This window comes from Podarcis filfolensis, assembly GCF_964270895.1.
Source record: "Podarcis filfolensis genome assembly, chromosome: 2".
In the NCBI taxonomy this organism is placed as follows: domain Eukaryota; kingdom Metazoa; phylum Chordata; class Lepidosauria; order Squamata; family Lacertidae; genus Podarcis; species Podarcis filfolensis.
The window spans coordinates 71025994-71039136 of record NC_139605.1 but is presented as its reverse complement, the minus strand read 5'-3'; the positions used below and the strand labels follow the sequence as shown (position 1 = coordinate 71039136).

Sequence of the window (13143 nt, the reverse complement as noted above, 5' to 3'; positions counted from 1 at the left end):
TCGCGGCATGAACCCAGTTGGTTTAACTAAACTTTTAGTAGTGTGTCATTCCAATTTATTATGTACATGAGCATACCATAGTAAATATTATTTTGCTTTCTGATAGCAGGCAAAGATTTGAAATGGCAGCCATTTTGAAATCACTCAGTGATGTTGTGTGTTAAAACAGTACTGTATATTAGCTTCACCTGGTTAAAGAACAACAGCACAACACCATAGCTATTTGAGGTACTAAAGCTTATGTTCTGTAAGTGCTGTATATTAGTTTCACACGCTGCTGAAGAACAAACGTATAGAATGCACAATAAATTTGTTTAATTTTAATTTTAACATTACTGTATTCTATCATGTTTTTAAGTGGACCTTAGGTTTTGTCTATGGATCTGTATAAATGAATACCATGTATAATCTGCAAACTGAACCGGTGCCTTGGGGCTAATATAGTTTCATCATGTTAAAGCTTCTGATCATTCCTTCATACCTTTCTATTTTTGAAACACAGGCTTTGACAAAGGCTTCTCATGGTGTTCAGCACATTTATTTTACAGCACATTTTATTTATTATACATTTCCACACAGAACACAGTGGGACAATCCCGGATGAATGGGTAAACTAACCCCAGTTAGTTGGAAGTGGTTGGCATAGTGAATTTGGTGGGATTCGTATCTGAAAACATACACACAAATAAGATTGCTTTAGGTGTCCACCATCCTCTGCACCCTGACTGCATGTGACTTTGAAGGTGCAGAAGCTGTTTCCCGTTTTTTAAGGTTTTCTACAACTTTCAGGGACTTTGAATGCTTATGAGAGAACTATGCAGAAAACTAATCTGTCAAAATACATGCATAGTCTCTGTTCCTGTTAAAGCTCTTAAGGCAGGACTCCTGCAATACTATCGCATAGCCAAAACGGGCTCTTTTTTAAGCGTGGAGGAGGATATTCCCAAGCTGTCAATTCTTCGTAGTCACGTGGACAAAGCGGGAGGGTGGAGGAAACAACAACAAAAAGGGCCGCTTTAGCGCCCTCCCCCTGCGGAATCGGACCAAGAAAATTTAAGGTTCAGACACCCCTGTTTTTAGACATTGGTGCGGCTCTGAGCCCCTGTGCATTAGGGGAATCGTAGTATTCCGTTCTAGGAAAGCTCGGCTCGTGAAGAACCACCCGGCGAGTGCGATGCCTTTCGGGAGTCGCAGTTCTACAGCCTTGTCAACGTTTGCTTTCGCGGCGTGTGGACTCCAGCTCCCGGCAGCCTTTGCGAAGGAAGCTGATGACATCTGCGCTCCCGCTGCATTGTGGGGGAACCGGCAGCGTGGAGTGGAGGAGGCTCGAGCCGTGAGAGCAGCTGTTGGCTGAAGAAGCTCGGGAGCGATGACGGTGAATACGGCAGTTGATTTTGGGTGGTCGCGGATGAGGGGTGGTAGTTTGGGGGGGGGCGTTCCGGCTTGGACCAGAAAATGGACCCCTCTCTTGCAAGCAGAAGGGAATGGAGGAAGGCCGACCAGCCACCGACCCCCCTCCCTTCCTATGGGCTTCCTATTGCTGTGACAGCTCCGTCAGTTAAAAGGGGGCTTGTCTAGCATTTCCATGTCAAATCGCTAAACGTGTTTCACGCCAAGCAAGCAAGTCTCATATGCTTATTTTAAGATACATAATAGAAAATAGCTTGTTTGTCGGGGTTGTGATTGGGTCTAGTATTCCCGTTATGCAGTGGGCTCCATTAGATTGACTCAAATTCAAGAAGCAGTAGATATTAATCTGCAAAGTTTCCCTTCAAGTGTCTTTTACCTCTTACCCTGAGGTAAGACACCCATTATTTATTGTTTAGAATAGTTGGACATACTGCACTATAGAAGGTCTCACGATTTTAAAAGAATCCTAAAGTCGTTGTTAAAAATCCTCAGCAGTAGTGCTGTGGAGAAGGGTTGAGATTTTATGCTGGAAACTTCTTTTCCTTCCTGAATGGTATCCTGTGTATCTGGTCAGCATAGTTTCGTGGCTGAACCTCACGCCTGGTCCATGGGGTCACGAAGAGTTGGACACGACTAAATGACTAAACAACAACAACAAGATGAGAGAACCATGGCAAATACAGCTTGCCATTTAGAGATGATAAAAGCTGTATTTATTGAAGTTATATATTTTATGCAACTGTTAAAGATATAAAATCCCATCCTGGTTCATTTCCTTCATCATCTCTGAGCTCTGCTCTTTATGGGGAAAGTGTGTAATCCATTTAACAAAAGATGGCATGCCTGTTAGGGTCTTCAGGCAAAATTTGTCGCCACAGCTTTGTCTAAAGGTTGTGTTGATGGACAATTTGTATTAAGTCTTATGTACAGTATTTTATAGATACCTTATGGTGTCTTGCCTTACTTTACTGGCCCCTTATTAGCAACATTAGAGTTTCTTTCCTGAGAAAGGCCAGTGGTCTTGAGCCTTTTCGGGTGGGACAACCCCTCTACATTATTGATGTGGCTGATCTGCTGAAAGTGAACATCATAAATTCATTTTTGAGGTATAATACGTTGCATCAAAAGTTTTGAGTCCGTGTCAAGGAGCTTTCATTTTAAATGTAAGATGCCTGTTTTCAAACTAAATCAATGATAATGGAAATACGTGAGTTGGGTCTTTTTGTATTGCTATATTAGCTGCATCTACATTGGCTTCTAGTATGTTTGTGGCCCCAACTTAAAGTGCAAGTTATTGCTTTTAAAGTCCCATATGCTTTAGGATCTGCAAAACTGCCTTCTCCAGCCTGAATCTGCCCACATATTATGGTCAATATAGAGATCATATTATATTTTCAGGATAATAATTTATTTTTTATATGCCGCCCATCAGACTGGGTTACCCCAGCCACTCTGGGCGGTTTCCAACAAATTAAAACACAGTAAGAAATCAAGCATTAGTGAGGATGCAAGGCGGGTGGTGGTGATGGCAGTGATGATGACCACTTCTGAATGCTTTCTACCCCTGGTTCATCTATATAATGTGCTAATTGCTTCAAATGTAATAAATCTGATGTGTTTGTGGTAACACTAGTCCGACTGCTCTTTGCCTCACTAACCAATAATATGACAGGCTGGGTTCAAAATTTTCATGCTCCACTCGTCAGGAAGAATTGTCCGATTGTGCTTGAGCTTGCATAGCACCTCAGTCTCCAATTTAAAGCCACCAAGACTATCCAGCTGATGAAATGTAGTTAGAGTATGACAGATTAAAATTAATTTAGTTTCAGTGCTGTCAGTTAATATGCTGCAAAGTAGTTTTATGCAGATGAGCATTTTGTGATTAGATGCTACCTGTGTGTGTATTTCTTTCTCCTAGAGCTTCAAGCAAAAGTATCTGCATCGTAAAAGTCACTTGCTTTCACACTTTCTGTGCCTGGGCATTACTTTAATTCTTAAATTGTATCTTTTTCCAAGAGAAAACCTTTTCAGTTATACTTTTTTTATTTAAAAGCAACTCCAAACCATATTTGAGACAGTGATGTAATTACGGGCTAATTAACCAGACTAAGAAAGCTCTAAAATTTTGTCACACTTTTGAGAGACACCTTGTTTAGTCATCCTTGTAACTGAGTCCTTAACTGTCCCCATTTATTCCCTCCTGTAGACACGAGTGCATTGTTTAAGGGGATAGGTAGGGTTAAAGTTCTAAACTAGGCACAATGTTTTGATAAGGGCAACGCCTACCTTACTTCTCTGAAATGGGATAGCTCAGTACCTCAATGTGGTCCAGTGCCTTTTCTGTCCAGAGCATGCAGAAATGCATCAAACTCTGAAGATCACATAATAAACTCTGAAGAGAGCCTCATATTGCACACTGCTGATAATAATAAATTTTAAAATGTGGTTATTTATTATTTTCCTTTTGCATATGTCTCAAGGTGATGTACATAATAATGCCAGACATTTTGCTTATTAAAGATGTCAAGATGAAAGTTTTTAATGCGTGGCAGCAACTAATAAATGAGTTTTCTGGCAAACTGACCTTGACATCTTGCAGAATTGATAATTCCAAAAAACACACACTAGGAGCTAAGCTCATATGGAAGCATGGATAGAAATTTAAAGTATTTTCCTGTAAATGCTCATAACTTCTTTTTAATGCAGTAACCTTGAACAATGTGTAGGAAACATCTTACCTGATGAATGTTGTGGAGGGTGTGTGATAGGTTCTGTACATAGGGGATTGTAATATTCCAGTGAGATTCTGTGTAGGCGTTTATTGACTTTTAAACTAATCACTTGCTCTAATAGATTTGTCTTCTTCCTTAAGGAGCGGAAGGGGACAGCTAAAGTGGACTTCTTGAAGGCAATTGAAAAGGAAATCCAAAAGAAGTGGCATGATGAGGGAGCATTTGAGGTTAATGCAGCAGATGCTGCAAACCACAAAAGGTAGGGATACTCTTTCCAGAATTATGACAAAAACTAGAGAGGGGAATGTGCAGAATATTGAAGGTTTGGTTCACTGTGGCTTTTGAGGAGCCTGAATTGGGATCGGTGTCTTGAGTCTCAGTTGTACCTGTTTGGTTGACTTTGCATGCCATTGTGAGTTCACATTTGGATAGCTATGGCAATTAGCACCATTAAAATACCTGAACAGCCACTGAGGAGATTCCAACCAGTTTTTTGTATGTCAGTTTTTTCTCTAGCATGGAAACTTGAGCTATTTGTACATTTGTATCAACAGTTGCATTGTGTTCTTAAAGAGCTATGCAGTCTATAAAAGAATTTTATTGTAACACTATAGACTTGGTATAGTTCTAGAATATTAGTAAATGTTGTCCACAATTTTGATTTTACTTTAGGAAGTGTTTAACCTGTATTTTGTAGAAATTGTGTGTCTCCAGCATCAATACGATTCAGAAGTCTCAGTGAGGGAAAAACTGGGGAAGATGCCATTCATGCAAATAGCAATTTTGTGAATGATCTATCTATCTATCTATCTATCTATCTATCTATCTATCTATCATCACAACCACCCCCATCCCGATTGGGACCATTCTGTTGTGTGGGGGAGTTGTGGGTGGGGGTAGGAAACCATCTCATTTAGTTTGCATTCAGTGAACTGAATAAATATGCATGGGATTGTAGCATGAATGACGTAAGACTAAATTTTAACTGAATGGAAGAAGGTGTAAGGAGATTGTTGTGCGTTTATGAAAGAAACTAAAACTTGATGCTCAGCTGGTAGCTTTTCCTTTTAAATCACTTTCTGAGTTGTATGCAGTGGTGGAAAGTGCATATAAAGCGGTGCATCCAATCTTCTTCGGCACCCCCTGTCCATTGCAATGACTGGGACCCCTGAGACGCTGCTCCTGTGGATTGGAATACCCTTCAGAACAGTATACGATATAGCACAGAGAATAGCAGTGGGAAGCGGGGTGTTTGCAAAAATTACATGGCCTCTGTGCTTTTTGCTGGTGCAAAGTCACTACTGAATACAACCCTCTTTATAACATTCCATGTCATTTTTAATTTGGACAGTAACCAAAGGTGATCATGAATAAATTAGGTTCCAGTTAACTGCACACAAAAAGAATTCTAATTATCCCACAAGTGGGGAAACTGTGGATGACCCTCTAGGCGGAGATAGTGAAGAACAGGAGCAGAAGACAGAAATTGGTTTAATGGGGTTCACCTCAACCCCAACTGTTATTTGGAGAGGACTTTTATGATTGTTGCTGTGCATGTGTGAGCATTATAACGATAAAATGCTCAAAACATTTTTACTTTGGAAGGCTAAAGTTTTGTTGTGATTTATGCTACTTTTCTTCTGGTTTTTAATGCTGCAATGAAATTTTTAGTGCTCTATTTTATTTTTTAAACATGTCACATGGAAAAAATGGTTTGAAAAGCAGGACATAAATATTTTTAAAATTTTGTTAATTGATTATGTACCCAGAAGGAGTTAGGGTTTTTTTCTATGCAACTTAAAAGATTTTAGGTGACCACCAGAAGAACATATTTAAAGAACATTGTGATAGGTTGAGCAGCTAGATATTACCTTCAAAGAACATTTCTATCACATAAGAGGGAAGACTTTTTCAAATATGATTCCTGCTATTCTACACATCTTTGTCATCTTCCTCTGGAGTTTTTATTTGCTTGGATGGACATTTAATCACTCATTTCAATAAAACTCATATTTAATTGATGACAGTGCAATCCTATGCATTTCTACTCAGAAGTTCTGCTGAGTGCAATAGGATTTATTCCCTGGTGAGTGTGTTTAGAAGTGTAGTTTAAAACTGAATCTTTAGTTGGACGGCAGACCCAATTTATGACATTTTAGTGTTCATACTGGAGTCAGTGCATTTGCCACAAGTGAAATGCCCTTTACTGATGTGGTTGTATGCAACATCTTTCTTAAACACTTCTATATCACATATCCCTGAATAAGGGAATATAGAATTGTAGTATTTGTAATTTTTTAGTTTAGTTTCTGCAGATCATTTGATGCACATTTTTTTGTTTTGCAATCTCCATTCAGCAATGGCAAGTACTTTGCCACCTTTCCGTATCCATACATGAATGGCCGGCTTCATCTAGGACACACGTTTTCCGTATCCAAATGTGAGGTAAGAAATTTTCCTTGTTAGCAACAAGCCTCACCAGGGAAAATAAGTGTTCTTGTTCAGTCCTTGAGCCATTTAAATGTAGGCCAACTTTTCCTAGCCTGATGACCTCCAGATGCTGTTGGAGCACACCTGCTATTCTCCCTGCCTATTGGCCATTTGGCTAAATCTGAAGGTTAAAAGAGTGCAAAACATCTGGAGGACACCAGGTTGGGGAAGGCTCTTTTAGACTGGCCTAGAAAACTCACTCTTGCAAACTCACTCTTATCTGTGTCTCAGAGCAAGAAGTGTTGGTATATAGAGGGGCGTCCTCAGTGTTTTATATCACTGTTGACATTCTTAAGAGATCTGCTTACACAGCACTGCTTTCAAATATTTGGAAGATGTTTTTATTTGTGCTTATCCTGACTGGGGGGTAAATGGAGGTTTTAGCAGTTGCTAAAGTTTCATTTCTCATAACCTGGTCAGATAACTGTTTTATATTAACTTAAAAAAATGTATTGTTCCCTGTGTGGAGATTTTGAGATGGAGCAAACAGAAAATGTAAATCACTGTAGAATTTTTCTTTGCTCTAGGGAGTAGAAGCTCTCTAAAATCTCTGTTGTGAAGACATTGAGCTGTATCCAACCAAGTCATTGAGCTCAGGCAATGATTTGCTCTAGGGTGGAGCAGGGAAGAGAGGGAGAGGAAATTCGATTGCATGAGCAGAAGTCTTTCTATGAACTCAGTAACTTAGCTGGGAATTAATAACTTTGCTGTTTTCTGTTCCTTTCAAATTGTGTGTTGTGGCAGTTGTAGTACCACAAATAGCAGAATGACAGTGTGTGTCTTAAAAGCATTTTCAAAGTTTACAACTAAATGCAAGCACTTCTTAATACTTCTGAACCACCCATTTGTGTTCGATCCCACCCATTTTTCCAGTCCTGCATGCTCTCTCCCTCCCTTTATTTTTCATAAAACTCAGAAGCTTACTTGATATATGCTATATTATTGCCATTGTGATCCTGTTTCCCACAGTTTGCAATTGGGTACCAGAAACTAAAAGGAAAAAGCTGCCTGTTCCCTTTTGGACTACATTGTACAGGCATGCCCATTAAGGTAAAATTAGGGTTTTGTTTTCTACTTCCTCTAACGCTGTCTGACTTTTTCTAAAAATAAAATATTTTTTAAAAAACCATTCCATTTTGTAGCAGGGGTACACAGATTCTGAGTTTAGAAACGAAGTGGTGTGTGTGACATGTTTTAGATTTGGAGATCAGTAGGTATAAAACATGCACATAGGTGTGTTGTGGTAAAAGATGTGAAAATTCTGGTTTAGCATAGCTGTTTGAATGAGTTCTTTGTCATAGTAATCAGTACTCATGTGAGTGGCATAGCAGTTGCTTCCATATATGGGTTTAAAATTTTCTTAGGACCTGCAGATCTGTTAGGTGTGCTGAAGGGTTTGGGCATCCCTAGTGGGATTTTTAATTCTGTCTCTCCCCCCCCCCCGAACATGTCATATTCTGTTTCCCCTCTGCTTCAAAAACAGTTTGCTAGGAATAGCAAGCAGATGTTCGGCCACTCATTCCAAGTCTCTGTTACATGAAAGTAGTTACATGGTCCTTTGGATCCCTGACCATAATGTCCTAGTATCTCCCGTGTTTCTGGTATTATGAAGAAAATGTAGTAGAGTAACAGCTTGTTTATTTCTATGGCTTCTAGTAAGTCAGCTCTAATTGCTGATGCAGAGCATTTCTTTTCATCATTTTATTTTGAAGCTAAAATGAAGAGACCCATTTTTTAAAATTTTTGCACACCATAAGTGAGCCAGCCAGCCAGCCAGCCAGCCCTTTGAGGGACTGGCACGGCAGATCACTTACTACGCTGTCAACTTCAATTGAAGATGTGATGCCAGGTTTGGAATTGCAGAGGAAAAAACACCAGGAAGCATCCACAAAATGAACCGTCAAAACGAGAGACCAAGTGCCAGGATGCTGATGAATATTTATTGTTAAATGAATATTTATTGGTAGCCTGGCATGTTTCAGCCAAAAGTCTGCCTTTAGGGGCTTTAAATACTTGCACAGATATCTGGAATCTGCACAAGCAAATAAGCATATTGGACCACCAATAAATATTCATCAGCATCCTGACACCTGGTCTTTCTTTTTGGCAGCAAGTTTGGAATTGACTTGGAATATCCCAATGCTTTGCACTGTTGAATCATTGATCCATCTATACTAACTGAGTCACTCCGGATTTTCCCATAGGCATGTGCAGATAAGTTGAAAAGAGAAATGGAGCTGTATGGCTGTCCACCAGAATTCCCCGATGAAGAGGAGGAGGAAGAGGAAGTGCCAAAGGGGGAAGAAGTGGTCATCAAAGACAAGGCTAAAGGCAAAAAGGTATAATTTAAAATATAAATGCTTTATGGTGCTGTTGTAAGATTGTTTGCATCTCAGGGGTACAGATGTAGACTTGCATATATCATCCATAAATGTGCAAAAATTTAATGGACATGTTCATTCTACACTTACGAATATAATAAAACTGACATAGTTTGTTTGCTTTACTTAGTTTATTTACTTTGCTTTCTTATTTTCTTTGAAGAGTAAGGCTGCTGCCAAGGCTGGCTCTTCAAAGTATCAGTGGGGGATCATGAAATCTTTAGGTCTCTCTGATGAAGAAATAGTGAAATTTTCAGAGGCTGAACATTGGATTGATTATTTCCCACCCTTGGCTATTCAAGATTTAAAGAGCATGGGACTGAAGGTACTTGTTTATTCTAAACGTATAACTTTTAAAAAGACCTTTCTCTTAGGTTAATTTATTTCCTCTGAGTGACCCTGTGATGTTATGCTGTAGATCTTTTAGAAATAAAATGTTGAGTCACAAAGTTTGACATCAGCTGTTTCATAAACATCTGCCTACTTATAGCAAATGTTTTGGTTGTTCTTATTTAGAGGGAAAATAGCTTTGAAAGATTGAGTTACATCAGCAGGAATTACTGTTGCAGGAATTCTGAAGTTGGAAACGTTTACTTTTTCCGTTTTGAACAACTAATGCCCGTGGCATATGGCTTTTTGTTTTTGAAAGTCCCCTAGCATTTATATTCATCTTGCCACGCCACATGGAATGGAGGTGATGTGGTTCTAAAGTCATCTTGGAATTAGTTTCACAATTTGTGAGAACTCTTGATGGTGATGCAGAGTGTCCATATAAACTTTTGGAACATTATGCAACTCCTCATTTTTATGAACTTCTAGGTAGACTGGAGACGTTCCTTTGTCACCACTGATGTCAACCCCTATTATGATTCTTTTGTACGATGGCAATTTCTAACTCTGAGGGAAAGAAATAAAGTTAAATTTGGGAAACGGTAAGATAGTCCTTTAATATATCCATTCTATAAAACTTGAAGAATTGATTGACGTATCCTCTTGCTTAGCAATGTGTACCATTTCATAAACGTGGCCTGGGGAATTCTTTGATTATAGGCTTTCTGAGCTCACTAGTCCAATAGCCAATAGCTTATTTGGTGTGAGTGCTTGTGGATAATTCTGTCAAATGTTGGAGAGTACATGTGCACCTTTAAACTTCGACTGAATTATCCCAGTTATGAAATGAGAATTATTGACATGATCAATAGTTTCCTTTTCAAATGAAGTAAAATAAATGATCAAATTAATAGAAGCAATTGTCAAAATTGCAAATTATTATCCTGCATTTTGTAAATGAGTAGATCATTAATTATATTGGTACAGGTGCTGTTGTTTTGCACCACCAGAACCAGAGGGGTCATGTGATATACACCTGCTTCTATACTGACTAGATATATGGCATTCTATTTCAGTAAAGTAATAAAGAGAGCCTATGTTAGCCAAGTATTTTGACTTAGGTTGAGGATCTTCTGTGGGAAGTGAAAGCCAAATAGAAAACAAGAAACAGTGCCCTCTTCAGTCCATTCTAGACAGCAGCTTTCTCCTTGAAATTATTCAGCTATGAGGAAACCATTGAGAGCGTCTGAATTTCATTTTAAGCTGGCATTGTGACCTAAACACAAAGGATTTCCTGTTCAATCTCTCTTGCACTTATCTAAATAATGCATTTAATTTGTCTTTTAGATACACCATTTATTCTCCAAAAGATGGACAACCATGCATGGATCATGACAGGCAAACCGGGGAGGTAACAAAGGATTTTTGATTCATTTGACTACTAATGATATACTGCATTTGGACTGAGGAAAATAAAGCATTTACAGTCTATTTGAATGCTCACTTAATTATTTTAAATATCTAAATGAGAACCTAAAGGGGTTTAGGCAAAATCTGCACAGTATCAGAAAGTACTAAAACAGAAGTCTTGTAGAAATAGTTTGATATGGAAGCAGGAATAAGTTTTTTATTGAGAGCGAAAAAGGACAAAAATAAGAAATTCAATTGGACAATCTACATAGATCTTGACCAGTGCATTTGTTTAACTGGAAGCTTGCATTTTTATGTTAGATTTTTCCACACAATCCCCACTTATTTATTTTAGCTTTCTGAAAGTTTTATCTTAGAAAATATACATCATCGGTTATCTTAACTGCTGTCAATTAATAGGGAAAGTGGCTGACATGCAGTCCATTCTAGTTTGCCTCTGGGCATCTGATCAGACTGAATAGTGGAAGAGGCGTGCTGATTATTGTTCATGTATTGTCTCTTAGGGTGTTGGACCTCAAGAATACACACTAATCAAAATGAAGGTGGTTGAACCTTACCCTGTAAAGCTAAGGTAATTATCCGCATCTTGGTTAATAAGTCTTTTTTGCATTGCGATGTTAATTTGATTAGGAATCTCATAGATTACATTTATTATATAGAAACTGTCAGAAACAAAGGGGTAGAATTTGTAATACAAAGTTTTAACTCCTCACACGTTTCCCCTTGGGGGACTTCCTTTGGAATGGTCATATTCTCAAATACTTTTCTAGACAACTTCTCCTTTCTTTTCACAGTGGCCTTAAAGGAAAGAATATCTTCCTAGTAGCTGCAACTCTGAGACCGGAGACCATGTTTGGGCAGACTAATTGCTGGGTTCGCCCTGATATGAAGTATATTGGCTTTGAGACCCTGAATGGGGATATTTTTATTTGCACACAGAGAGCTGCCAGGAATATGTCCTACCAGGGCTTTACAAAAACTAATGGTGTAGTTCCTGTCGTGAAGGAGCTGATGGGAGAGGTGAGCAATAGTGTCATCTATTGTTAATGTGATTCATGAGGCAGAGGATGTGCCCCTATACGGGCAGACAAACTTTGAGAAATGTTTAACTTAGAACTTACAGATTCCACTAGTGCAGAAGTGGCTAAGCAAGCCCTCCAGATGTTGTTGGAATCTCTACATAATCTTGAAAATAAAAGTGGAGTCATCTTCAGAACCAGCATTTATGTGGTTAAAATGATACCGTGCTAAAGGGCCAATTCTCATACAAAAGCATAGCACTGCAAAAATGTATGTTCCGTATGCATACATATATAACAGAAATCTGCTACTTAATGCCTTACTCAGCTGTTGTGGTCTGGTTTCCGTACCTTCCCTAGCATTTCTCTGTTGCATTTGACCTTTTCTGTAAGCACAAAAAGTAAAATATTGTGACTTGGTGTCAGAGAAACTGTGTAAAATGAAGGCACTAGGATGTTTCATTTGTAAGTGATCCTATGGCCATAATGTGGGAATCACCTCATCTTTAAAAATATTTCTTTTTTTGAGTAGGAGATCCTTGGAGCTGCCCTCTCTGCCCCTCTAACATCCTATAAAGTTATCTACACTCTCCCTATGTTGACTATTAAAGAAGATAAAGGTAAGGTTGCTGTACCTTCTTCTGCATCAGTTGCAGATTGTGTGCAGATATAATTATTTTCTCTTGGTGTAAGCCCATTCTATCCCATTTCTGCATTAATTCTTTTTTTAAAAAAATCAGTATGAAAATTCATATTTAAACACATGTTTAATAACAAGATATACATTTAAATATGTATTTCATACACATTTCTAAATGTATTCTCTCCTAAAATATGAAATTTTCAAATTCATTGTAATGTTTTTTAAATCTTTGAACTATATCACAAAAACTGGAGAGGTGTGAAATTGAAGGGTTTGGGAGGTGCAAATTAGGTTAGGTTGCTGAAAAATGCAGACCAAATGAAATTCTCCATCTGCACTAAACCAACACTTAGCGTGATGCGTACCAGACTGGCAGGTTACTGGTTCACATGCCCCTCCCTTCCCATCCTTCTACATTTCTGGAAAAAGGAGTTCAGAAGTTTTTGCTTTCAGTTTTGCTTAACTGTGGTTTAGTGTTTCGTGCAAACCAGCACTGTGTTGTTGACATTAACTGCAGTTTATTTTCAAGTTAAATTGTTTCAAACAAACTATAGTTAATGTTGACCACGCTTGTTCCTGGCAGAATGTGAGAAACCTGTGGTAGGTTAATTGTGCTCTTCAACTCACCCAGGCAAGAACCATGCAACAATAATTTTGTAAATTCCTCCACTCCTCCTCCCTCTCCCATTCGTTTACTTCCATGACAG

At 38.6% G+C, this 13143-nt stretch overlaps 1 protein-coding gene across 2 annotated transcripts in view; it reads left to right on the top strand.

Annotated features, from left to right (window-relative positions):
• Nucleotides 1-13143, top strand: part of LARS1 (leucyl-tRNA synthetase 1) — a 46547-nt gene that overhangs the window by 2251 nt on the left and 31153 nt on the right. The window contains exons 1-11 of one of the 2 annotated variants that reach the window (XM_083600202.1): nucleotides 1235-1375; nucleotides 4283-4401; nucleotides 6500-6587; nucleotides 7602-7682; nucleotides 8837-8971; nucleotides 9177-9338; nucleotides 9833-9945; nucleotides 10691-10754; nucleotides 11278-11345; nucleotides 11569-11794; nucleotides 12326-12413. In XM_083600202.1, coding sequence (XP_083456328.1) covers nucleotides 1370-1375; nucleotides 4283-4401; nucleotides 6500-6587; nucleotides 7602-7682; nucleotides 8837-8971; nucleotides 9177-9338; nucleotides 9833-9945; nucleotides 10691-10754; nucleotides 11278-11345; nucleotides 11569-11794; nucleotides 12326-12413 — 1150 coding nt within the window. In that variant the 5' untranslated portion in view covers nucleotides 1235-1369. Of the gene's footprint in view, nucleotides 1-1234; nucleotides 1376-4282; nucleotides 4402-6499; nucleotides 6588-7601; nucleotides 7683-8836; nucleotides 8972-9176; nucleotides 9339-9832; nucleotides 9946-10690; nucleotides 10755-11277; nucleotides 11346-11568; nucleotides 11795-12325; nucleotides 12414-13143 lie in introns of those variants that run through there. The other variant, XM_083600203.1, reaches the window with a different exon arrangement.